The sequence below is a fragment of the Leptidea sinapis genome, chromosome 29 (assembly GCF_905404315.1).
Source record: "Leptidea sinapis chromosome 29, ilLepSina1.1, whole genome shotgun sequence".
In the NCBI taxonomy this organism is placed as follows: Eukaryota; Metazoa; Arthropoda; class Insecta; order Lepidoptera; family Pieridae; genus Leptidea; species Leptidea sinapis.
The window spans coordinates 6,150,583-6,177,622 of NC_066293.1; the positions used below are offsets into that span (position 1 = coordinate 6,150,583).

The 27,040-nt window shown below is 36.4% G+C and overlaps 1 protein-coding gene across 1 annotated transcript in view; it reads left to right on the forward strand.

Annotated features, from left to right (window-relative positions):
- The first annotated feature begins 407 nt into the window (after positions 1 to 407).
- The window catches only part of LOC126973470 (uncharacterized), a 28,423-nt gene continuing 1,790 nt past the window's right edge, over positions 408 to 27,040 (forward strand). The window contains exons 1-9 of the mRNA XM_050820775.1: positions 408 to 503; positions 1,965 to 2,027; positions 3,283 to 3,348; positions 10,195 to 10,317; positions 15,073 to 15,138; positions 17,063 to 17,203; positions 18,424 to 18,539; positions 19,821 to 20,002; positions 22,129 to 22,312. Coding sequence (XP_050676732.1) covers positions 483 to 503; positions 1,965 to 2,027; positions 3,283 to 3,348; positions 10,195 to 10,317; positions 15,073 to 15,138; positions 17,063 to 17,203; positions 18,424 to 18,539; positions 19,821 to 20,002; positions 22,129 to 22,312 — 962 coding nt within the window. The 5' untranslated portion in view covers positions 408 to 482. The remainder of the gene's footprint in view (positions 504 to 1,964; positions 2,028 to 3,282; positions 3,349 to 10,194; positions 10,318 to 15,072; positions 15,139 to 17,062; positions 17,204 to 18,423; positions 18,540 to 19,820; positions 20,003 to 22,128; positions 22,313 to 27,040) is intronic.

The window sequence follows — 27,040 nt, forward strand, 5'->3', positions numbered from 1 at the left end:
AATTACATGAGTTATCAATTTTTTTATGACAATAAGGGATGAGACGAGCAGGACGTTCAGCTGATGGTAATTGATAAGCCCTGCCCATTACATTGCAGTGCCGCTCAGATCCAAAATTGTTCAGGTTCATCTGGTGAAGATCGCCAGAGTGTAGTTGGATGAGGGCAGCGCAGACGATAGGCGTCGTGGCGATCTTTGGGGGAGGCATTTGTCCAGCAGTGGACGTCTTCCGGCTGAAATGGAGTTTTACGAAACCGAAATCACATACGTGTCGCGCGAGGATCGAACCGGGAGATCTGTGGTGAGAGTCACGTCTAAAACACCATACTATTTTATTTTCTCTTTTTCGATTTTATAACAACCATTAAGTTTAACAGCCAATTATAAAGTTATAACGCGAACAAACTATTAATTATTGAAATATCGTAAAATACAAATTTGTCGTAGTCGAGTTGCCGTGTTGTACGGTAACGACATTCAAAATGATTGATTTTATTTATTTGGTAAGTTTTTACGGTAGAATTATAATACTAGAAATAAGGGATTGCTTGTAACTAATTCTAGTAGACTTCATAAGATACATAATAGCTTTAAGGGTAAATGTATACACTTCTATAATAAAGTCCCAGCCACTGTTCAGGCATTATGTATAAATAAATTTAAATGTTTTATAAAAAAATGGCTCTGTCGTGAATCCTATTACTCCACTGCTGAATATCTAAATGATCGGACAGCCTGGGACTAGATTGTGATTATTTTACAGCGATAGAAATGACTGTACAATATTGTATATTTTTATTGAAAAGAGCGCAAAAAAAAGAATGCTGGGAGAGTTTCTTGCGCCGCTTCTTCTCTCTCAGAGCGCCATTTGTTTCCGAAGCGGTAGTAGTATCTTGTAGTTATTAGAAATGACATCAAAAAGAATTCTAAAGGAATCTTTTTTGAGAAAATATATGCCTTTTATGCCTTTTTATGCCTTTATGACGTAAGAGTATAACGTGACGAATTTTGATTTAGCGTGCGTACTAGTAGTTTAACATACATAATAAACTAAGCAGCTTATGTCAAGCGTACTTGTTTACTATTTGTCAATGAAAATCAGTTAAAGTAACAATTCTTTTTCAAACCAACTTCAAAAAGGGGGTATGTACACCAACGTGGTTGCTAAGTATGGGTCTTATGAGAAAGCTTATGGTCACTCAAAAGGCAATGGAGAGGGCTATGCTCGGAGTTTCCCTGCGAGATCGAATCAGAAATCAGGTGATCCGTAGGAGAACCAAAGTTACCGACGTAGTCCAAATGATTGCGAAACTGAAGTGGCAGTGGGCAGGGCACATAGCTCGACGGATCTGTCCGTCGAGCACGTACCGGAAGACGCAGTGTTGGTAGGCCCCCACAAGATGGACCGACGATCTGGTAAAGATAGTTTTAACCATTAATTTTTGATTAACCATTTGTCTATAACCATTACAGGACTGGTCCGAGTAACCATTTTAATTAATTTATAGTAGAAATCCGCGTACTCAGAAATAGAACCATTAATTATTTATTTATCAAGTGTCATAGATTAATTTACTATCTTAAGTAAATAAATACTTTTTTACCATAAAACCAATAAACATATATCTACCCCTAAGTGCACCCCCTTTTCAGAAACGTTATTAAACATTTTTATTATTATTATTATAAAAATGTAACTTTTACGCAAAAACGAATGTAAAAACACAGTTACAATGACACAGGTTATAATCCTTTTAAAAGTGTTTTATATGTGTCTACGTACAAACATAACTTTACCAAGAATGTATTGAGAGGCCATAGTTAAAATGATTATATCTCTCAATTTTGGTCCTTTATCCTTTAAATATTCGAATCCGAACCCGAGACTCCAATATTAACTTACTTACTCTTACTAATCAATAGGCCAAGAGGTCGATACTATAAGATTTAAATTATTCTTTCAGATCGTGCTTATTGCTTCTTCATCCGCAGATCCGGGACTTAATTTGGACTTCGATTTTCCAGGTGTAAGTATAAAAAAATAATTTTTATGAAATTTTATTACATCGCTTTTACGCGCACATTCCAACTAGAGCGGTAACTAGAGCCATGCAGATTATGTTGCCTTGGTACCTCATAGCGACTCATTTTTTTTTTATGATAATAAGGGACGAGACGAGCAGGACGTTGAGCTGATGGTAATTGATACGCCATGCCCATTACAATGCAGTGCCGCTCAGGATTCTCAAAAAACCCAAAAATTCTGAGCGGCACTACAATTGCGCTCGTCACCTTGAGACATAAGATGTTAAGCCTCATTTCCCCAGTAATTTCACTAGCTACGGCGCCTTTCAGACCGAATCACAGTAATGTTTACACATTACTGCTTCACGGTAGAAATAGGTGCCGTTGTGGTACCCATAACCTAGCCGGCTTCCTGTGCAAAGGAGCCTCCCACTGTATGTATGTATAAGACTTCAATATAAAAAGCACAGAAAAGAAAATTTTATTCTTCAGCAACCACAATATGTGGGTCTGTAACTACTACTCCATAAAGGCATAATAGGGCATTTAATTTCTCAAAATTAATTCCCTTACAATTATTTTTGATGTCAACAAATGGCGCTCTGAGAGAGAAGAAGCGGCGCAAGAAAATCTCCCAGCATTTTGTTTTTCCACTCTTTTTAATCAAATATACAATATTGTACTGTCATTAAATTTTTTTTTATAGATAAAACCCGAAACAGTGGCTGGGACTTTATTATAAATGCATATACATACCCTTAAAGCTATAATGTATTAAGATACATTATAGCTTCATAAGTGAAGCCTAGTAGAATTAATTACAGGCAATCCCTTAACTAAATTATAATACTACATGTATTATAATTTTAGTTTTGTCTGACTGTCTGTCTGTTCGCGATAAACTCAAAAACTACTTAACCAATCTTCACGCTTTTTTTTCACCAATGGCTAGCATGGTTCTCGAGGGAGGTTTTAGTATATAATTTGTTAAGTTTTTGTAAATATTTTTGTATATATTAACGAAATTTGTTGGAGATGTCGGAAAAATTAAGCCGTCTGGGAGCTTTGAACGAAAACGCTGTCTGTGAAATTGTGCATAGGTCTACAGAAATGTCCACAATGGCATATGTCTATCTCTTCAAGATAATATACTATTTCCATTTTAATATTTTCAAAATTGGCAATTATATAGCTTAGTAGAAGCAACAAAAAATCTTCCATTGATAACTTAATTATTTACTTTCTTTTTCTCTTTAGCTCAGCGACGATGCTTACGATCAGCCAGTTAATCTTTTGTCGGCAAAGAAGATACCGCATGAAAAGGTAAGTTAAGCTTTTCAAGGAGCTTTCTTCCACGTACTACAAAGTTGTGGAATGATCTTCCTTGTGCGTTGTTTCCGGGACGATACGACATGGGTACCTTCAAAAAAAGCGCGTACACCTTCCTTAAAGGCCGGCAACGCTCTTGTGATTCATCTGGTGTTGCAAGAGAATGTGGGCGGCGGTGATCACTTAACACCAGGTGACCCGTACGCTCATTTGTCCTCCTATTCCGTAAAAAAAAAAGTTAAGATATAATAACGTTTTGAACATGAACCACAGAATAAGGAAAAGTAGTACAGGAGGTTTACCATTCAGATCAAGATTCAGGCTTGCTTAAATGCAACTGCTTGTGGCGGTGACGTAGAGCAGTTCGTTCCCTCCCCTAAAATATTTTTTTTACTAAGTTAAAAAAGGAGGACGTTCTCAATTCATGTGTCATCCAAGAGGTTTGTTACTACATACATAGTAATAGGTGAGATGTGCTTGAATCGTGAGGAGGCGAGAGGCGAGAGCGGGTTGCGGCGGAAGGACACCGATTCAAAAAATAACACTAAAAATTAACTAGAATAAGATTAATTATTTAGAATGTTTATAAATACGCAATTATTTTTATACTTTTTAGTGCACATTATATCTATTGTTTTGGAATAGAGTTTTTGAAGGCGGTTGTTTTTTGTTAATTTTTTTTTTATTTTAGTTTAAAGTTTATAGTTCTTTATTAAGAAGTTCCCAGAGTTACAACAAAAAGTACTATAAATTGGATATTTTTCATCTTACTCTTCGACGTTTAAGAAAAATAATATGTAATGTCCAAGGTGATTAAAAGACTATCAATAAGTGAAGTGGTTAAAACTTAGTATAAGGGATACTGCAAGCACGAATTTGGATGAAAAAAATATTGTAGTTGATAGAGCTTTAGTCCACGATTACAATGATACCACTCTTATTACAAGGTAATGCACCGTTTTCGAGAAAATAACGAAAAAAAATCTAACCTAAAACAGATAAATCACATAAATAAACACTACTGACATCGCGGCGGGAGTCTAGAAACTGTCATAAAATATTTTGGTTTCTTCCTAAAATATTTGGACAGGCAAAGGGTTTAAGCCCATACAGCCATAAATTAGTAAAAGTAATAAATCCCCAAAGCTCTATCAACTGCAATTCATTAAAATTGGTTAGGTTAGGTTATGTTAGAACAGTTAAAACAACGCACGAGCCGAGCGTAGCGTGCCGCGGTAGCGGCCGGCGAGTGCCAGAACCAAATAGTAAGCGTTTCCCCCCATTAATCCCCAAACATCTATCGCCGCTGTCGCGGCACGCTACGCTCGGCTCGTGCGTTGCTTTAACTGTTCTAACATAACCTAACCTAACCAATTTTAATGAATTGTAGTTGATAGAGCTTTGGTCCACGATTATAGTGCTATCACTCTTATTACAACGTAATACACAGTTTTTATGAAAACCCAAAATAAAAGTCGATCCTCCTCCCTCCCTGATTTGTTAATGAGGGGAAACGCCTACTATTTGGTTCTGGCACTCGCCGGCCGCTGCCGCGGCACGCTACGCTCGGCTCGTGCGTTGTTTTAACTGTTCTAACATAACCTAACCTAACCAATTTTAATGAATTGCAGTTGATAGAGCTTTGGGGATTTATTACTTTTACTAATTTATGGCTGTATGGGCTTAAACCCTTTGCCTGTCCAAATATTTTAGGAAGAAACCAAAATATTTTATGACAGTTTCTAGACTCCCGCCGCGATGTCAGTAGTGTTTATTTATGTGATTTATCTGTTTTAGGTTAGATTTTTTTTCGTTATTTTCTCGAAAACGGTGCATTACCTTGTAATAAGAGTGGTATCATTGTAATCGTGGACTAAAGCTCTATCAACTACAATATTTTTTACAACCAAATTCGTACTATGGGATATTTATTTACGTGATTTACCTGTTTTAGGTAAGATTTTTTTTTGTGATTTTCTTGAAAACGGTGCATTACCTTGTAATAAGAGTGGTATCATTGTAATCGTGGACTAAAGCTCTACTACAATATTTTTTACATCCAAATTCTTGCTAAGGGATACTAAATCCAACCCAGTGAAGTTACTATCTCACAACATTTTTGTGTATTTACGGCCTTACAAATAAACTTGGTATAAAGTTATAACTGATGATGAACAAAGAAAATGCAAAATGTTTACATTGTCGTTGACAACACTGTCAATACAATGATTTTTTTTTTTGGGATTTTATGACCTGGTAATTAAGACCTTTAAGTCAACAATACAATGACAATTCTGAAGTTTTCCGAATGACAAGCTGCGATGCAATTAAACGCGGGAAACGTCATACGTACGAACAAACCATTCGTAAGCAAAATGTCTATTTGTAAACATTTTACATATTCATGGTTTATGCTTAGTTATAACTTTTATTTGTAAGGCCGTTATTTATTATTGTATAAGTGTTCTGCTAGAAGAAAAAGGTATCTTCTTTTTTTCTTCTCAATTTAATTCTGTATAATTTTGTTACCTTTCATTTTATTCTTCGTCTGACAAGTCTAAATGTCACTTTTATTTTTGGAAACTTTACGGGTGAAAGTGTTATATCAGATTGTACATACTTTGTTTACATTATAACACTAAAAATAAGGGATTGCTGGTAACTAATTCTAGTAGGCTTCATAAGATACATAATAGCTGTAAGGGTAAATGTATACACTTGTATAATAAAGTCCCAGCCACTGTTCAGCCATTATCTATAAATAAATTTAAATATTTTATAAAAAAATGGCTCTGTCGTAAATCCTATTACTATCTGAATATCTAAATGATCGGACAGCCTGGGACTAGATTGTGATAATTTTATAGCCATAGAAATGACTGTACAATTACAATTTTTATTGAAAAGAGCGCAAAAAAAGAATGCTGGGAGAGTTTCTTTCGCCGCTTCTTCTCTCTCAGAGCGCCATTTGTTTCCGAAGCGGTAGTAATAGGTAGTAGTTTATTTATTTAAGTAAAAGAAAACAAACAGTATAATATGAGCAATAAAAGGCATAAAAGGCATTTTTTTTTCTCAAAATTGATTCCTTTAGAATTCTTTTTGATGTCATTTCTAATAACTACTAGATACTACTACCGCTTCGGAAACAAATGGCACTCTGAGAGAGAAGAAGCGGCGCAAGAAAATCTCCCAGTATTCTTTTTTTGCGCTCTTTTCAATAAAAATATACAATATTGTACAGTCATTTCTATCGCTATAAAATAATCACAATTTAGTCCCAGGCTGTCCGATCATTTAGATATTCAGCAGTAGAGTAATAGGATTAACGACAAAGCCATTTTTTTATAAAACATTTAAATTTATTTATAGATAATGCCTGAACAGTGGCTGGGACTTTATTATAGAAGTGTATGCATTTACCCTTAAAGCTCTTATGTATCTTATGAAGCCTACTAGAATAAGTTACAAGCAATCCCTTATTTCTAGTGTTATAATAATGAAAATAAAAAAGTCATAGTCAAATAAACTTTATTCAATTAGTCTTAAATTAAGCGCCTTTGAATCGTCACTATAAATATTTCATTTAAATTACTGAATCTACCAAATGTTCGGAAAAAGTAGATCTCGTAAGAATAACTTGCAAGAAACTCAACGGCCACTCTTTTTAATCATTAGAGTACTTTACAATGGGACGTAGTTAAGCAGAAAGGACTCAAACCACGCAAAGGCACTTTTGAGCTGTAGTTATTTGAAGTTTCAGCTCTAAATTATCTTCCATATAAATAATAAATAACAAAAAACCAGTTTGCGTGTACATTTTAAAAATAGGGATTTCACAACATGATATATTCGACCTTCAGAAGTACGATGGCATACTTAACTCTATTTTGACCAATGTGTGGTTTGAGTCCTTTCTGCTTAACTTCGTCCAATGGCTGTAACATACATAACAGATTTGATTGTAAGGTGTTGAATCTAAAATATGAATTGTGTTAGTTCAAACAGTTTTAAATACTATATATTTAATTAATTTATTATTGAAACAAAACAAATCTCATAACTATATTTACAATACTACGACTACATAAAATTAAAACTATTGACACGAGAGTGGGTCAGGGATTGGAAATAATAATCCGCTTATAGGAACAAGTCTTTATTTGCGTTCACTTTTTCTGAACTTGCACTTCGCCGGTCTGCCGCTGTTCCTCTTGTGGGCGGCGGTACCTTCAACGCGTCACACTGCACCGAACACTACTTCTCTTCTGTCTTCTTCTTCTTAGAACGCTTCCACTTTTCTCTACTTCTTCTTTTCTTCTTCTTCTTTACACTTTCGAGTCAGAACTAGAACTGCCGTAGGCCACGATTAGTACGGCTTATATACCCCCGGATCCGTTCTATTTTCAAAATGATCCTCCCATTCCATCTTAAAAATTTAAATTGTACTAGAAAATTATTTTAACTATTTTTATCCTGCTTACACATTTTCCATCCCTTTTTTTCTGTTCGATTTGATCCTGAACTTACTAGAAATTTCCTTTAACTTTACAAAACCCAAAAAAATCCATACACTGGTAGGTGTATCGAACCCGGGTCTACAGCGTCTAAAGTAAACACTTTTCCGCTGAGCTACGAGTATTGCTGACGGAGCTGTTGAAATTAACAGTGTCTTGAAGTTTGACAACTCTCGTCATATACTTCGAAGGGTTGCTACGCAACACTATCATTACGTGGAAGCGTTCCAAGAATACTGGCAGCATTACCGCGTTGGATAGCAAGGCTGATCCGTTGACCGGAACAGCTGCCAGCGTTTGGGTTTCCAGTAGCCTTATTGAGGCGCGAAGATAGTATTTTGAACATTCTCCGCGCCTCTGGGCCCCACGGGCCAAGTGTCTCGACACCAAAGGGCACAACGATGTATGACTCACTGAGGGCAACATATTTGCGACGCTTGCTGTCTTCGGCAGTCGAAGCAGCAGCCCCAGCACCAACTGACGTAACTTGGACATGAGAAGGAGCCAGAGTGTCGACGCAAGTAGCGTCCCACACCAGCGCCCTTCCCCGTGCGCAAGCCACCAGCGTCATTCCATCAGGACGCTTGCCATCGCGGCCGGTTATACCATTTGGCTCTAAAACAGCGGGTATATTAAGAGCGGCAAATGCCCTGTGGATGACTTCATTAATGCTGGCGTGACGACTGATACGGCCTGCCGATTTTAGGCAGGATAACCCGTGACGTCCAAGAACCTGAACGCCACATCTACATTGATGTGGTTTAATAAATTGTATTCAATCTAGATGTATCCCCAACAGAAGCTCAAGCTCTAAAAGTTGATGCATCTAAAATATAATTAAATTAATATAGTTTATTTTGAATATGAAATATTTCTTATTTAACCGGTATCATTTCTTATTCAAAGTTATAAACTTTGAATATTATTGAAGTGAAACTTCTTTAGAATCGTTGTGATTTCAAACCGGATGCAACGGAGAAAACGACAGGTAAGAGACACAAATACAAAAATGTGTAGGAAGAAGCAGGAAAAGAATGAGACAGAAATATGCATATTATTTTCTTTTTATGTATGGCGCGAGTAGGTGTACCTTTAAATATTCTTATGTCATACACACGACTTATAACTGCATAGACACCAGGAGAACATAAATATGGTAGCGGTATTAGTTATGTCTTTCATAGCGGTTGAAATCATGTCATCCTAGCAACATGTACCAGGACTTCATATGCAGCTTAGAGGTTCATGCACAATGCAGGTTTCACTTCTGACATGTTTACTTTGTACACACGCAATTTTTTGCATTGCATGCAGCACCTTACGAACTAATTTGTTTTGTATATTACAGCCAGTGATTGAAAAGTGTAGCCTCTTTCCTTACACGATCTCTACTTTACCGAATCTATGGTAGGTTAACTAATATAAAAGAAGTATTTCTAATAAGGATTAAAAAGCGCTCAGTTTAAGGCTAATTGAATCAATTTTATTTTAATTTTTTCAAGGAGCTTTCTTCCACGTACTACATAGCTGTGGAATGAACTTCCTTGTGCGGTGTTTCCAAGACGATACGACATGGGTACCTTCAAAAAAAGCGCGTACATTTTCCTTAAAGGCCGGCAACGCTCTCGTGAACCGTGTTCCTCTGGTGTTGCAAGAGATTGTGGGCGGCGGTGATCACAAAACAGGTGACCCGTACGCTCGTTTGTCCTCCTATTCCAAAAAAAAAATGACTTTGAACAATCTTAAATTTTAATTTCCTAAGTTTGAGTCCCGCATCGTACTTAAATTTTGGTACAAATTAAATTAGTAAATTTAATCAGAGCTTTACTTATTTGCAAATCGACGAATCCAAGTACGAAACATGTCTATTCCACTGACCTCTACTATATACACTGTTGGCAATGTAGCGTGAGTCTGCGGTACTAAAATTAGTGCTGACAAGCTCAGCTAACATCGATAAATGGTTGGAAGCTATTTACAAAAACAATTGCGTACTTTATTATGTTGATTCTTGAACTACAAATAACACGGAAAACGAACCAAGTTAATTCAAAATGAAAAAATACTTCAGAGTATTGTTTATTTTTTTGTGTTTCAGTATATTATTACGTTCCTACGCAGCCATTTGTATTATACGTCAAAATGTTCTACACGCTCGCGAGTGGCGTTTAAAATGGGCACAAAAAATTTGCTGTCAAACATATGAAACAGCCTGTCCAGTGGTATTTATACAGGTCATTGGTCTATTCTCTGATGAAATTCTTCAATAGTCTTACAAATACAGCTATAAGAATGAAATATTAACTAACTTTATATTTGGATGCAGATTTCTGAAGCCACCACTTCTGAGCCAGACCCTTGGGAGCCTTACGACTTCTCCAAGTTTGACGAGTACTTGACAAAAGCGAGGGAAGACTCAGACCATAACAGAGTTAAAAGAAAGGCTAAGGTAAGAAAGATATTTGCACTGTAACAAAACATCAAAAGCTTACCTGAGGACATCCGACTGGAACCAAAAAGTATTTTGAAACTTAACTAAAAAAAATAAGTTAAACACTGCCTTAAAATTAATTGTCCTACTGTCACTCACTAATCACTTCATAAATAGCTATTTAGATCATATACATAAAATATGCTAAACAATTTGTTATTTTTTAAGCCCTATTATTAACACAGATTAAAATTGAAAACAAAATTTATGAGCGATGCGGGACTTAAAACCGCGCCTTGAACGGTCTTTCTCTGCTCAGCCAACCGTTCGAGTGTCGTATCGTTGATTAATCTTGAATGTCTTACGGCCGTTCCCAATATTCAGTCTATCTCTTACGTGAGATAAAAATCGTAACTATCGTTGACTTTTCTGTCGCAATAAACTTATCGACGGTAACACACGCTGTCTGTCAATGGGACGACGAATAGCTTACCAGCGATAGAATTTTGAATGGAAATTGCAATTCACGCGTCCCAATATAAGGCGATAGGAATGACTTAGATTATTTAGAAGGTAGTAATTTATCTCTATCTGTAGATAGTATACTGGGAACGGCCGTTATTCAACGTTAAGGTTGCGGCTTCATCTACAGAATCTACTTTACAGTTACCTCCACAACCCCAATAATTGTATATAAGGAATTTGACTTGAGATGTTGTTCTTTCAAATCTAAACCAGTTGTTATTTTATAATTACAGTTAATTAGAATATATTAGCTTATTATACAACGTGACAGCCCAATAATGGGTGACCAAAATGAAAATGAAAATGAAAAATGATTAAAAGACGATAACTCATAAAAGCATTTGTAAATCGTCACAAAATGTTTACAAAGACAAGTGCGCAAAAGCGTCAAAAATTAAATAATTTAAAACACATCAGTTGTGAATGCTACGAAGTCGCAGAGACTCGCGATATGCAAGGAACAACCGCACAGCAAACTTCTTTTACGGCCGTTTTCAATGACGTATCTCTAGTTACGGATACATTGCTGTCACCGTTTAACGACAAGCTCTTATCGATCGATAGTTATGACCAATATAGTTATAGTCCAATGCTTTATGTCGATAGGTCATTGAAACGTAAGTAAGCGTAAAAGGATAGATTTGTCTACCTCTAGTAAGTTAAACTAAGGATAGATAGGTTAGTGATAACAGCCGCTAACCAATTTTGATTTCTCAATGTGTGCGTTAGCTTGTGGTTTAATATTCAAAATACTAGGGAGCTAATACCAAGCGTGGCTGACTGTTTAGGACTTGTCAATCAAAATCAGTTTCAATTACAATAGATGCGCTTACCATTTCTATCTAGCTGTTAGAAATGATCTTCTCCCTCATACACTTTGTTTGTAACCGTTGCAATGGGTGTTAACAGCTTCTGCCGGGTCAGATAGTAATTTATTACTTCCAAATCAGAAATCGGCTTAAATTTAAGTGCTAGTGAGTGAAAAGTGACAAGTGACATAGTGATTATTTTCAACAGAACACGCGGCGATTTAACACCTTGAGCGGACCGAAGCTTCGGGAACGACCGCATCATTACCTGTACCCAGAACCAATGAAGGACAGAATACTTGAATTCTCCACAAGCACCAGAAAACCCGGAATCCTTCCAGAAACTATGAACCCCGGAGTCATATTCAGAGTTCGAATGTCCGACGCTATACTCAGAATCAAACAGAGAATGTACGAAGATCCTGAAAGACATATTGAATCTGATATCATTTACACCAATCTGATCAAAAAAGTCGTCATGGACGAAATAACTAAATTTCACAATCTACTTCTGATGTACAAAACGGATAAAAGTATTAAAGAACATCTAGGAGAGTGCGGGGGACGGATTTATAAATTCATAAGTTATATGACGATAAAAGTACACATCTATTGCTTGTTCGACGCGTTGTGGATCGACGGCAATCCATACGTGATCGGTGACGAATATTCTGTTACACCAGTGGAAGTTCCACCAATGTTGCAGTGTGACGCGACGGAATGCAATTCTGTTGTATTCGTAGATTCTATTACCGAGCCGAAGGATGTTGAGGAATAAAGGATAGGATTCAGTTTTTGTTTTATTACATATATTATTCTGTACTAAGTCTTTAAAATAAAAAAAACTACAAGTTTTACTTACTTTGATGTTTGTTTTATTTCCTTTTGAAAAATAATTACATGTTTTCTAATCCAATGGAATTTTCGCTCATGAGGTTTTATAATATTGCATGAGTAGCTCTATAATTAAAAAGTTTATTTAATCATAATATATTCTTTAACTCGTTTCAATAAATAAACGAATCTAAAAAGACGGCGAAACAGGGCGAACTGACAGCGAAACAGGGATGGCAGATAGATGATGTTACGTGTGCGAGGGAAAACAAATCATTGATGGTCGTCATTTTAGATTCGTTTATTTATTAGTAAGAGTTATATATATGATTATAGAGAATTTATGGGAATTTATCCTGAAGTGTTGCTCATGAATTGTTTAGTGGATATTATTAATATATAATCCCTTTGGAACTGGTGCGTTTCTCCACAGCTAAGGCTTATAGAAATAGCATGGAAATTGCATGCAATGCCAAAAGTTGTGGAACTTAATAATTATAACTGATATGAAATTCAGATCACGTACTAGTTGACAATTGACCTCAGATTTCCATAAGATATAGTAATGTAGTAACGTAAACGTAAACAAAACGAGCTGTATCTAACTCATCCAATTGCCTTATGTACTCGCATAAACACATATGCTACGGGTATATGGGAAGTCCCATTGCATTGCATGTTGGAGGCGTCCAACATGTCATTGTTATGCAGAAAAAAACAGTATAGGACCTAGCAAACACCCTTGTGAAACTCCTGCGTTCACGAGCATTGGATTCGAACAATAACCGTCGACAATGACATTTTTGTTAAGACCGCTGAGAAAGCAGGTGGTCCACTTGCAAAAACTCTCGGAAGCCCATATTATGGAAGTTTCAAGATAAATATCTATTGACAAACTCAATCAAAGGCTTTACATATATACCGAAAATATGCTATGCCTTCTCCGTTGCTTTCGATGGTTTTTCTCCATCAATATGTTAGGTATGCTAAAAAAATGGGTTAGGTATACTGGAGATAACGGACTCTCTCGGCAAAATCGTTAAAAAGCGCTTGAAGAAACTTTATCTCCTATTGAGTCCTCTCTTGATAAAGTCGAGTGGGATAAACTTTGCTAAATGCTCGATCTTGAAACTTCAAGCGACTGCCAATTCCATATTCTAAATCAAATCAAATCAAAATCATTTATTCACGTAGGTCACGGAAATGACACTTATGAATGTCAAAAAAAAATATTTTTCTTATTGAATCTACCGCTACTGCGTAAAGGGTTGAGCTAATGAGAAGAAGTAGCAAGAAACTCATTGCCACTCTTTTATACCAAGAATTACATTTAAGTACATCGATTTACAAATAATTTCAAATTACAATATAACATGTAAAATGTAAAATGATGCAACAGACAGACTCAAACGTCAAATAGTCAATGTCTTTCACGAGTAAGTCAAAAAAGTAAATGTAAATTAATACAAAAGTTATTGAGTACAGTAGCTGCATCATCCACATACACCATAAATAAATAAATAAAGGTATTCTGTGAGCATTTTATAAGCGATTATAAATAACTTTAACAATACTACACAAAATAACTTTAAAGAATCTGAGACCGAGTCCCCGGCAACAGGATCATCCTGCCACCACAAGCAGCGCCCGTTCACGAGCATGACGCATGAGCCATCGCCTCCCTCAACCATATTTTAGGGAAGGGGACGACCCGTCCCATGACGTCGCCACAAGCAGTGACATTTAAGCGAGCATGACGAAACCTGTTACGAGAACTCAGCAAACAACAATAAAATAATCCTAATCTACATATCATGCAATACTCACCAAATACCTCTACTTACAATTTGACAGTTCTGGTTAAACTTGTAATTAATATTATATTTTTACTAACAGAAATCAGAAGCTCAATCCTTTAGGGTAATCAAATCAAAATCACCTTATTCAGGCAGGTCAAGGAAATGACTTTTCTTTTTATATCCACCTCCTTTGAGGGTTGAGCTTTAATAAGAAGTGGCAAGAAAATCTTTGTGACAATCACTCACTCACAAATCATTTCAGTTACAATATATGTAAAGTGATGCAGCAATAATACTCAAACTACACTCTCGTGGAAGGCACATCCAAATTGGCTTTTAGGATACAGGGGTCTGCATTACAGCAAGTGCATGTTCAGCCACATATAGAGTATCAGTTTCTCTCATTCTCATACTGGTGGTGCCTTGACCTGTTATAGTTAATAAGTCATTGATGTGTTGGATGCAATTACTATTTATGACAGTAATCACGACCCTCAATTACGACTTATTGACAGGTTTGAAGCCGGTGCCAAGCCTAACGTAGTAGGAGGTACCTACACTCGCCATGCATGACTTTAGGTTCGTCTAAAACAAATCTAACTAAGCGGGCAGGCACCAACTTAAACCCTATCAATAGGTAGTATTTTATTAATATTAAAAGTAATATGTTTGTATAAGAGGTGTACTAAATTAAATCTTTATTAAGTTATTTTATAATTTTTAGATTTTGAAGTCGGTTTTTTTAAATGTAGTTTTTTTATTGTTTCAAGTTTCAATAGTGAACTAGGAGGTTATATCTGTTTTAGAAACGACGTCTCCGTAACAGGCGGAAGGGTAAACAGCGAACCACCACACCTGGCGAAGATGACAGTGTAAGTTATTTATTTATAGACAGTTTCACCATGTCCAAGTAAGGCGTAGATTAGTTACTTGCCAATTAAAGTTAATCGGCAAGTTATGAGTTGTGACAATTACACAAGCAAAAACATTAATTTCATTCATTCATGTTATATTCGTGTTAGAAACATAGATTATTGTGATTGTGTGTGATTATTATTTTGAGGCCTTAAAGGTCTTAAAAGTTAATTTGTCAACAAGCTAAAAAAATACAAAAACATATTCGTAATGGGCGGTCTTATCGCAACCTTTTCAAGACAACCCAAAATTGTATTTTTATTTTATTATCATAGGGTGGCTAACAGTCATCAATACTAATACATATGCATCTACATGTTTACATATAGGCCAATTAAAAGCCTATACAAATAGCCTAGAAAAAAACTACTGCACACTGGATAATATTTTAACTTTCGATAAAGTTAATGGATTTTTACTTGCAAATTATTGAAGCGGCCAGCAAAAATGGCATTGACAGACGAACATCTAAATTGGGCCGAGTTACGTTGCATACGTTATCGTCTATACGTCCATCAAAAGCCAAATTGTGCCTAGTTCTGGCCAAGCTTGTACAAGGCTAGTACTTTTCTCAAAATATAATGTGCGTAAAAGAACTAAACAGCTTTAGCCGCCCCTTGGATTGCAGGTGGCGTTAAATTAAGTTCATCACAGTTATTGTCATCACTTGAATTCATTTTGTCAAATTTCAACTTTTCAAATTTAATTACGAGCAACGAACGTCTAAAATTTTTACCGCTTTAAGGTATTTGTTTATTTCTTAAGCTAGTTATTGAAAACCAGCTTTCTATTTGCAAGCCAGTTCAAAATTTATATAAATACTTTGTTCAGTTACCTCTTTGGTCGCCATTTTTCGGAATAAATGATCATTTTTAAATTACACTATAAATACTATGTATTTATTTCGCCGCTAAACCACGACAGATATTTTTTTATGGAAGACGAGGTATAACTATCGCAGGGGTCACCTGATGTTAAGTGATCACCGCCGCCCACATTCTCCTGCAATGCCAGAGGGAGGAATCACAGGAGAGACTCCGGCCTTTAAGGAAGGTGTACGCGCTTATTTGAGGCTTACATGTCGTATCGTCCCGGAAACACGGCACAAGGAAGCTCATTTCCACAGTTTCGTTGTACGTGGACGAAAGTTCTTTATAAACCGCACTGTGGAAGGACGCCACACATCCAGATGGTGGAGATGATATCCAAATTTAAGGCATGTCGTGCGAAGGTAAAATTCGGCGGCAGGAATCAGGTGAAACAGCTATTCGGAACACTCCCGTGATAACAGACACACATTGAAGCGCCGTCTCTACGCAACGCCAAGTGATTTCCAATTATATTTGAGAAAAGGTTTATTCTATACGTACTATATGAATTTCAAATTATGATTGACTTATTGAGCTGATGAGCCACGATCGATTGACAGATGACACAAATCTGGATCCTAATAGTCTTACAATAGAGGCACAGATTAGAGGTGGTGCGGTAGTATGCGGCAATTGGTCAAATCATAGTATTAATAAAATTTCAATTAAATTGACTTATTGAATATAGTGTTTAAAGACACTCAATGAACATATCAGTAAATAATCATCATCATTATCAGCTGGAAGACGTCCACTACTGGAAAAACGCCTCGCCTAAAGATCTCAACGACGACCGTCCCTGCGCTGCCCTCACCAACGTATTCCGGCAATCTTAACGTCGGTCCATCTTGTTGGGGGCGTACCAACACTGTGTATTCCAGGACGGGGTTGCCATTTGAGGACTTTTCTGCCCCACCAGCCATCTGTCCGTCGAATTATGTGGCGCCCTGCCCACTGCCACTTCAGTTACATAATCATTTATTTTATCAATAAATATCTCACCTTGACACAGTTAAATAATACATCGACCACTGAAGTGCCAATCGCTAGGAGGGCCGGAGATGGGTGGGACTCGCAGCAGGTAAAGCAGAGAAGGAAGAAGAAGAAGAAGTCGGAGAGGAAGAACTCTGATACGTATGAGCCACCAGTAAAGGTAATTGTAATATTATGAATCAATTTACTACTGGAAAATTTTTTGATAAAAATTACTCCTACTATTAATCTATTTAATGCTTTTACTAGTATGAAACTCATTTCAAAGGTCATATTTCATTTTAAATTATTCATTATATAAATATATTATATTAATCAAACAAAACAAATCTTACAACTATATATTTTACAATAAAATTAAAACTATCATTACGTGGAAGCGTACTAAGAATACTAACAGGCCCTATTGAGCCCGTAGATAGTACTTTGTACATTCCCCGCGTCTCAAAGATGTAAGACTCACTGAGGCCGACATATTTGCGATGTTTGCTGTCTTCGGCAGTCGAAGCATCAGCCCCAGCACCAACTGACGTAACTTGGACCTGAGAAGGACTTAGACCTTTCCTTGGATAGATCTTTTAATTTATAACAACATGCAGATGTCATTCTTCCAAATCTTATAAATTAAGAGCGATATCACAAGTCAATTTCTTAATATACAATTATTGGGGTTGAGCAGGTTATCGACTGTAAAATAGATCGTACGGTTGGCTCAGTTGGTAAGAGCACTCGGACTGAACCCGAGAGAGGCGGGTTATAGTCCCGCATCATCCCCAAATTTTTTTCAATTAAAATTTGTATAACATTTAAGTAACTAAGTGACCTAGATCTACTCGGTATAAGTAGAGTTAATGGATTTGCAAATGTAAAAGGTGGACACAAAAACAGTGAAACAGAGCTTCATCTTTTTGCATTCGTGAAGAATTCCACCTTCGCACGACACGCTAGGATATCATCCCCACCATCTGATTGTGTGGCGGTCCTCCACAGTGCAGTTTTCCAAGAGCTTTCTTCCACGTACTACAAAGCTGTGGAATGAGCTTCCTTAAGCGGTGTTTCCGCGACGATACGACATGGGTAGCTTCAAAAAAAGCGCATACTCCTTCCTTAAAGGCCGGCAACGCTCCTGTGATTCCTCTAGTGTTGCAAGAGATTGTGGGCGGCGGTGATCACTTAACACCAGGTGACCCGTACGCTCGTTTGTCCTCATATTCCATAAATAAAATTAGATATATAATATTGGAACATGAGAATTGTTCCCATCTGAGCCAATTAAATATTAATCAATTTAATCCCATCCTTGAGAGAATTGGTAACGTCTGAAGGTGGTTGGAGATCTAGTATCTAGGAGAATCTAGTAAAATATGTTATAATTTTCAGGACTTCGAATCATCGTTTGTCGAGATGCCAAAAGATTTATATCAAGCTCACCTAAGACCTGGAGTCATTTTCAGAATTCACATGTCTGAAGCCATTTTGAAAATGCAATATAGAAAGTAAGTAATCAAAAATATTTTAATGCAGGCCATATACGATCAATTAATTTGATAAAACTGTTTGATCAAATTACTTGAACGTCTAGGGCCTGCTTTAAATGTACAAAAGAAATGTGCCATTAAATTCAAAAGAAATGTTAAAAAACATTTATATATTATAGTAACATTTATACACAGACTAGCTGACCCGACAGACGTTGTTCTGTTCATATTAAAAAAAACTCTTGCAGATGGAATTTCGTAAAATCCGTTCTTAGCTGATCTCTACTCGGTGAAAAGAATATTCCTACCAAATTTCAAGTCTTTAGCTCTAATGGTTCCAGAGATATCGTGATGAGTGACTATATACGTGGAAATATTTAAAATACTATGTTACTTAAGAAGAGTTATTAGTTTTTGGCCATTCTTTCGATTGGCATTATAAAAGTAGGGGTGTTTTTTAATTACATTTCAGTTGGTTCGATTCCCAGACGAGGCAAGTAATTTTTTCAACGGATTTTCCAAAATTCCATCCGCAAGAGTTTTTTTTATTATGAACAGAACAACGTCTGTCGTGTCAGCTAGTATAATATAATATTAATTACAAGTTTAAGCAGAATTGTCAAATTGTAAGTAGAAGTATTTGGTGAGTATTGCACGATATGTAGATTAGGATTTTTTTATTGTTGTTTGCTTGAGTTCTTGTAATAGGTTTCGTCATGCTCACTTAAATGTCACTGCTTGTGGCGGCGACATGGGACGGGTCGTCCCCTTCCCTAAAATATGGTCGAAGGAGGCGATGGCTGGCTCATGCTCGTGAACGGGCGCTGCTTGTGGTGGAAGGATGATCCTGTTGCCGGAGACTCGGTTTTAGATTCTTAAATATATTTATTTATTTATATTCGCTAATAAAATGCTCAAAGAATACCTTTATTTATATATGGTGTGTGTGGATGATGCAGCTACTGTACTCAATAACTTTTGTATTAATTTACATTTACTTTTTTGACTTACTCGTGTAAGCCATTTACTTTTTTGACGTTTGAGTATGTTTGTTGCATCATTTTACATAATATATAGTAATTGGAATGATTTCTAAATCTATGGAAATGTAAATCTTGATATAAAAGAATGGCAATGAGTTTCTTGCTACTTCTTCTCATAAGCTCAACCCTTTACGAAGAAGCGGTAGATTCAGTAAGTGTCATTTCCGGGACCTACATGAATAAAGTGATTTTGATTTGATTTGATTTATGTGTGAGAAGAAAATACAATAACTCAAAATCTTGTTTCTTTTTCCAGCTACGGAGAAGATAAAGACGAATCAGTGATAGAAGCCGACGTCGAATACCTTCGTCTGACCCGGAAGGTGATCAATGATGAAATCACCAAGTTCGAAGATCTCAAGTGGCTGGTCGGATGGTTCAGCAACAGGTCAGAACTGATACAGGAACATGTCTGCAACACCAGATACTTTACTGTAGGTGAGTCAACATTTTAGTTTATTGTTTGTTTTAGTTCTAATGAGAAAGCTCAGAGGGCAATGGAGAAGGCAATATGATCAAAGTTTCCTTGCGAGATCGTATCAGAAATGAGGAGATCCGTAGGAGAACGAAAGCTACTTACATAGCCCGGATGATTGCGAAACTGAAGTGGCAATGGGCAGGGCACATGGATCAACGGATAGCATTTAGCCTTTAGGAAAAAAAAGGGTCTGCATTAGAAATTGGCTTGCTTATTTAAAGGGGTTGAGGGTTGGAGAAGGAAGGAGGGGGAGTGATATACAGCCCTCCCCCCCCATGCCTCCCGGCCGCCTTCAATGCCCAAAATGTGGAAAGGAGTAGAGTTTATTTTTATTTCTTTTTTTCAGTTTGAGGTTAGGTTAGCTTACTTTTGAAAAGGGTGTGCAAACTATTTGCGGATTGATTTTGAACTTAGACCCTTTAAACCTTAACCATTAGGTTAAGGCTTAAAGCACGTTTATTTATTAGCACGGAGTATCATTATCGCACATTACTATTATCGTTAAAACCGCAATAGTTAAGGAATAAATATATAAACTAATAGTAATAAAACTACAAACAATAACATCACATAATTAAAGTTGATTTGTATTGGTAACTAAACTTTGTGTTTTGTGCTGTGTGTGTGTATGTGTACGTGTGTGTGTATAATAGAACACTATATTTAATGATTAACTTACTTACTATAACATATAGTACATAATATCCGGACGACCGAGCCTTGCTCGGATTTTTAAGAATGTACAAAACTTGAACAAAAAAAAAACTAATAGGACATCTGGATTCGAACCGCGGTCTTCTGCTTTCCCGATCATCATCTGAGCTACAATGGTCTTGTATATAGTGGCGAAATTTACCTTTGTATTCTAATGTTATTGTAGCTGTTTCTCATTCAAACATGGATAAAACCATTTTTTTTAAATTGAAAACTTGGTAGATCGATTTATCACCCCCGAAATCCCCTGCATACTTAATTTTATGAAAATCGTTGGAGCCGTTTCCGAGATTCAGATTATATATATATATATATATATATATACAAGAATTGCTCGTTTAAAGATATAAGTTTCTATATGCTCATAATTATAAGCCTTTATCCCCTATAATATATACTGTATATATCTTCTATTATATAAAATTCTCGTGTCATGGTGTTAAACTTTGAACTCCTCCGAAACGGCTTGACCGATTCTCATGAAACTTTGAGTGCATATTGGGTAGGTCTGAGAATCGGGCAGCATCTATTTTTCATCCCCCTAAATGTTAAGGGTGGTCCACGCCAAATTCTTTAATAATTTTTTTTGATATTTTTTTAAAATTTTTGTTTGATTATGAGTCAGCATTAAAAAATACATTTAACTACAAATTTTCACCCATCTACGATCAACAGTTACTTTTGTATCGCGATTTTAATATCGGCAATACAACATTTGCTGGGTCAGCTAGTCTTAATACAGTGTCCCGAGTTTTGTTCCCAGCGAACTCCTAAGCTAATGAACGGACATTATTGAGGATTACTTCATGAAGTGCAGTTTAGTCCAATTTGAGATATAGGATAGTTTTTATTTCGTTTTGGGACCCATTAGACGTAATTACTTTTATTTCCAATATTTGTTTTGTATGGACATATTTTCTATCAGAGAATTTATTGACACACGGTTCCTAAGTTTTGCTGTGAAACAATCTCATTATACAACAGGGAGTATATGCTACGAAATAATTCTTGATGTTATAATAATAATCATATTGACACACTTTTTACACAAATTATCTTGCCCCAAATTAAGGATCAACAGCCTGTGTTATGGGTTACAAGACAATGATATATTTAATACAATATACTTACTTAAACATACATAAATACATTTAAACATCCATGACTCGGAAACAAACATCCATATTCATCATGTAATGCTTGCACCTACCGGGATTCGAACCCGTGAGCTTAGTAGATAGGATCGCTTACCACTCGGCTATAAAGGTCGTCAAATATCGTCGTCGTCGTTATGGCATTATAATTATTGGCAAATGAATAAAAAAAAGTTTTAAAGGGTCAGCTAGTGATGTAAATAAATAAAAATTTTCAGGCATACCGCCGACACTGTTTACACATTCGGAGGAGTACATGAAACGGATGTGTCTCTTCGACAATGTGTACATTGACCATATCCCCTACGTCATCGGGGAGGATGGATCCCTGATCGCTAGCGTGGCACCACCGGTGCTGCACTGTGACGCCGCTACTTGCACGTCTGTGCCCTTCATTGACAGGTATCTATAATATATTTTTAAGTGATCTCCCTCACTTCTGGGATAAAATAAACAAATTAATTTGTAAAATTGTCCATGAATTTTTGCGGGATTCGAATCCGTGCCTCTCGGGTTCCATCCGGGCTCTCTTACCAACTGAGCCAACCATTCAAGTGACACATCGATCGTAAATCTTGTTCAATTTTCGAGTTGTGGCTCCATCTACAGGATCTAATAATTGATAGGATATATTCATCGGTTTAACAGGTATTATTAACGGTAAGCCTATTAGGAGAAAAAATAAGTAAGGGAGCCTCCTTTGCACAGGATGCCGGCTAGATCATGGATACCACAACGGCACCTATTGCTGCCGTGAAGCAGTAATGTGTAAACATTACTGTGTTTCGGTCTGAAGTGCGCCGTAGATAGTGAAATTACTGGGCAAATGAGACTTCACATCTTATATCTGAAGGTGACGAGCGCGATTGTAGTGCCGCTCAGAATTTTTGGGTTTTTCAACAATCCTGAGCGGCACTCCATGCAATGAGCTGGGCGTACTCACTGTCCCACTCGTCTCGACCCTTATTTTTTACCGGCTTCAAAAAAGGAGGGGGTTCTCAATTCGTCGGTATGTTTTTTTTTATATTTGTTACCTCGAAACTTTCGACTGGGTGAACCTATTTTGATAATTCTTTTGTTAAAGCTGGTGCTTCTCGTGTTGTCCCATTGTAATTTGGTCCAGATTTGACAATGACATCCATGGGAAAACCATAAAATTCTTAAATTTAGTGGATGAAAAATTTACGAATAACTCAATATCGCGCCATATGCTTACATTGTCTTTAAGGCTTAAGCACACTTTTGCCGTTCCGTTATCAGACTGCGAATGATATGTCCATATGTATTTGTAACTAAATACATAGTTATGCGTCATTGGGTTTGTAACTCAATACATAGAAATGTGCCTGTGATGTGCTTGAGTCGTGAGGAGGCGAGAGGTGAAAGCGGGTCGCGGGGGAAGGAAACCGATTCCAAAAGTAACAATAATCGTAACTGGAATTACTTTTATACTTATTAGTGCACATTATATCTATTGTTTTGGAATAGTGTTTTTGACGTCGGTTGGATTTTTGTTAATTTTATTTTAACCATATAAAAAACATGTTCTAAGTTATGTGTTTTCTTACTGAGACGCAGTTAATCCGACTTAGCGATACATTATATTATTTAACGTGCCCCAGTTACAAAATTGAGTATAATTTTTGGTTCATGCCGGCATATGTGTGTACGTTAGGGAGGATATCTGCTGTCTCGGAAACTATGAGGGGACAATTTGACCGCGTGCAACGCAGAGCAGCTCGAATTGTTGTAGATATTCCAATTTCGCACGACATGCCACAAATTAATATGGTGGGGAATCGAGATGTGTGGCGGTCCTCCACAGTGCGGTTTTCGAGGAACTTACTTCCACGTACTACAAAGTATTTCCGAGACAATGCGACACGGGTATCTTCAAAGATAGCCCGTACCTTCCTTAAAAACCGCAACGCCTGTGATGTTGAAAGATTATGTGGGCGGCGGTGATCACTTAATACCAGGTGACTATTCTGCTCCACTTCTTGACTACGAAATATTATATTTTATATTGGACTCGTTATGTATTACAAATTTCCAATGCGGTCAAATGGAAGAATCTGGTATTGGGGAGCACCCGACCAGAGATGAGAACATTACTACATGTTAGGCCGAATTTGCGCCTTATATAGAGTGAGTTTGATTGTTGTAAGTATATACAGACCCCCCGATGCATTATATGAGTTATTTGAGAGTGTATTGGAGGAGGTTCTATCAAAATTATCAGAATCTAAGAAATATATTATGATTTGTGGTGACTTTAATATTAACTTATTAGAAAAATCCACCACAAGTATTAGATTCAAATCTTTGTTTAAATCATATAACTTATCAAATATTTCCTTAGAACCTACTAGAGTAACCAGCACCTCTAAAAGCTGTATTGATAATATTTTAACTAATTATAAACCTATTTCTCAATCAATAATTAATAAACTGAGCTCAGACCACTTTGGTCAATTATCCTCTTTTAATATTGAAGGGAACAAATGTACTTCAACTAAAAAGTTTATGTTTGTTCCGGTAAACAATAGGCGAATGGAGAAATATAGAGGCAATGTTTCAGAAAAACTCTCAAACTTGTATTTGAATTATAACAGTACTCCAAATGAGATGTATGGCAAGTTATTTAAAATAATTAAAACAGAGTTTGCTTCTATATTTACTTCAAAGACAGTCAACTCGGGTGGTCTCTTGTCATTTAACAACTGGGCAACAGCTGGTATTCATAGGAGCAGACAACGGTTATATGAACTATATAGTGAGAGATCATCATGTAATCATGATGCATCTTTCCTTGTATATGTGAAAAATTATTCAAAATTATTTAAGAAAGTATGTACTATTGCTAAGTCAATGCATATTAGAGAAATAATTATAAATGCTTCAAATAAAATAAAAATGACTTGGAAAGTTATTAACTGGGAATCTGGAAGAGCGAAAGACTGCAAGTTTGAATATAATCTAATAATAAACAATACAAAAATCCACTCTGAGCAGGAAGTAGCTTCTGCTTTTGAGAAATTTTTTTCTGACATTCCAGTTTCCATCTCAAGCACCCTTGTCTCCTCCACCAGTGTTGCCCAGTCACTTCTTTTGGAAAATGTTAAGGAATGTAAACAAAATTTCAAATTCAGTGTTGTTAGCCCAGCAGAAATAATTAAAACTTTCAGATCCTTAGAAATGAAAAAAACTGCTGATATATGGGGGCATATCTTAAAAATAATAAGTTCTGTTATTGACGTCATAGCACCATATCTAGCACTAGTTTTTAATAGCTGTTTTGAACATGGCGTGTTTCCTGACCTTCTGAAGTATAGTAAAATTACACCAATATTTAAATCGGGACTCACTTCTGACCCGAATAACTATCGCCCTGTTTCGATGTTGCCGACCCTTAGTAAAATTTTTGAAAAAATTATTTTAAGCCAAATGCTTACTCACTTTAACACTTATAAGTTACTTCATATAAAACAATTTGGCTTTACTAGGGGACGCTCGACTACGGATGCAGGTGTTGAACTCATCAGGAATATTTTTGAGGCCTGGGAGGAATCACAGAATGCACTTGGTATCTTCTGTGATTTATCTAAGGCTTTTGATTGTGTTCAACATTCAACGCTGGTCAGGAAGCTATGCCACTATGGTATAAGAGGATCTGCACTCGATCTTCTGATCTCATATTTAAATAATAGGATTCAGAGGGTCGAGGTGAATGGCAGGACATCTCCTGGGACTCCTCTCGGTATCTATCTACCCACAAGGGTCTAATAATTATTATAATAATTAGGAAGAGCAAGGGTCTTGGACCCTTCCTCTTCCTAATTTATATAAATGATCTACCTAACCTTGTAGAAAAAAAACACAAGGTGGTATTGTTTGCGGATGACACTTCACTTATATTCAAAGTGAAACGAAGCCAAGTTTTATATGACGAAGTAAACAATGCTCTATCTGATATCGTGTACTGGTTTAGCGCCAATAACTTATTGTTAAATAATCATAAAACCAAATATATTAAATTCACCGCGCCAAATGTCAAAAATGTAGATGCGAATATTTTATTAAATGGAGAGGTGGTAAAACCATTGGAATCTGCTATATTTCTTGGCATTACTCTTGATGCCAAATTGCAGTGGGGCCCCCATATTGAAGGATTGGCGAATAGGCTTAGTTCTGCAGCATATGCGGTTAAGAAAATCAGACGGTTAACTGACATAGATACGGCGAGATTAGTATACTTTAGTTATTTTCATAGTATTATGTCCTATGGTATATTGTTATGGGGCAGTGCGGCCGATATTAATACTATCTTTGTGCTGCAGAAGAGGGCTATTCGCGCGATTTATAACCTAGGTCCTAAAGAATCATTAAGAGAAAAATTTAAAGAAATAAACATTTTGACTGTTGCTTCTCAATACATTTTTGATAATGTTTTGTATGTTCATAAGCACATTGAGGAATTTTCTAGAAACTGTGACATTCATAATGTTAACACGAGGAACAAACATAAACTTGTTATGCCTACTACTCGGTTGGGTCGAGTTAGTAAGTCTTTTGTTGGGCGATGTATATGCTTCTACAATATGATCCCAGAAAATGTACAAAACAAATGTGTTACGAAATTTAAAAGAATTGTTAAAAAACGTTTGTGTGGGAAAGGTTATTATAGCATAAACGATTTTCTTAATGACACCACGGACTGGCATTAAAGCGAACACCCTCAGGCTCTTTAATTATTAATGTTTATTATACGATATTACATTGTAATCCATATTTTATATAAAAAAAAGCCCGCTGAGTTTCTTGCGCCCATTCTTCTTAGGTCTGAGGCAGTCTCTTTTGAATGGGTGGTAGATTTTGACGTTCAATAAGTGATTATAAATCCTATTTTGAATAAAAAATATTTGAATTTGAATTTGAATAGTTGTAGGCGGTGGCTGCAAAGTACTGTCTCGCCTTACTGGACCGCCTTCTTAATGGACGGATCGGAGCGAACACCTTTCTTAGGGATCTCAAACTAAATGTATGGAAGTGTTTAATGTCAAAATTTTGGATACTTCTCGTTTGATTTTTACAAAGTTATTGATGTCATTTCACTTATTTGATAACGTA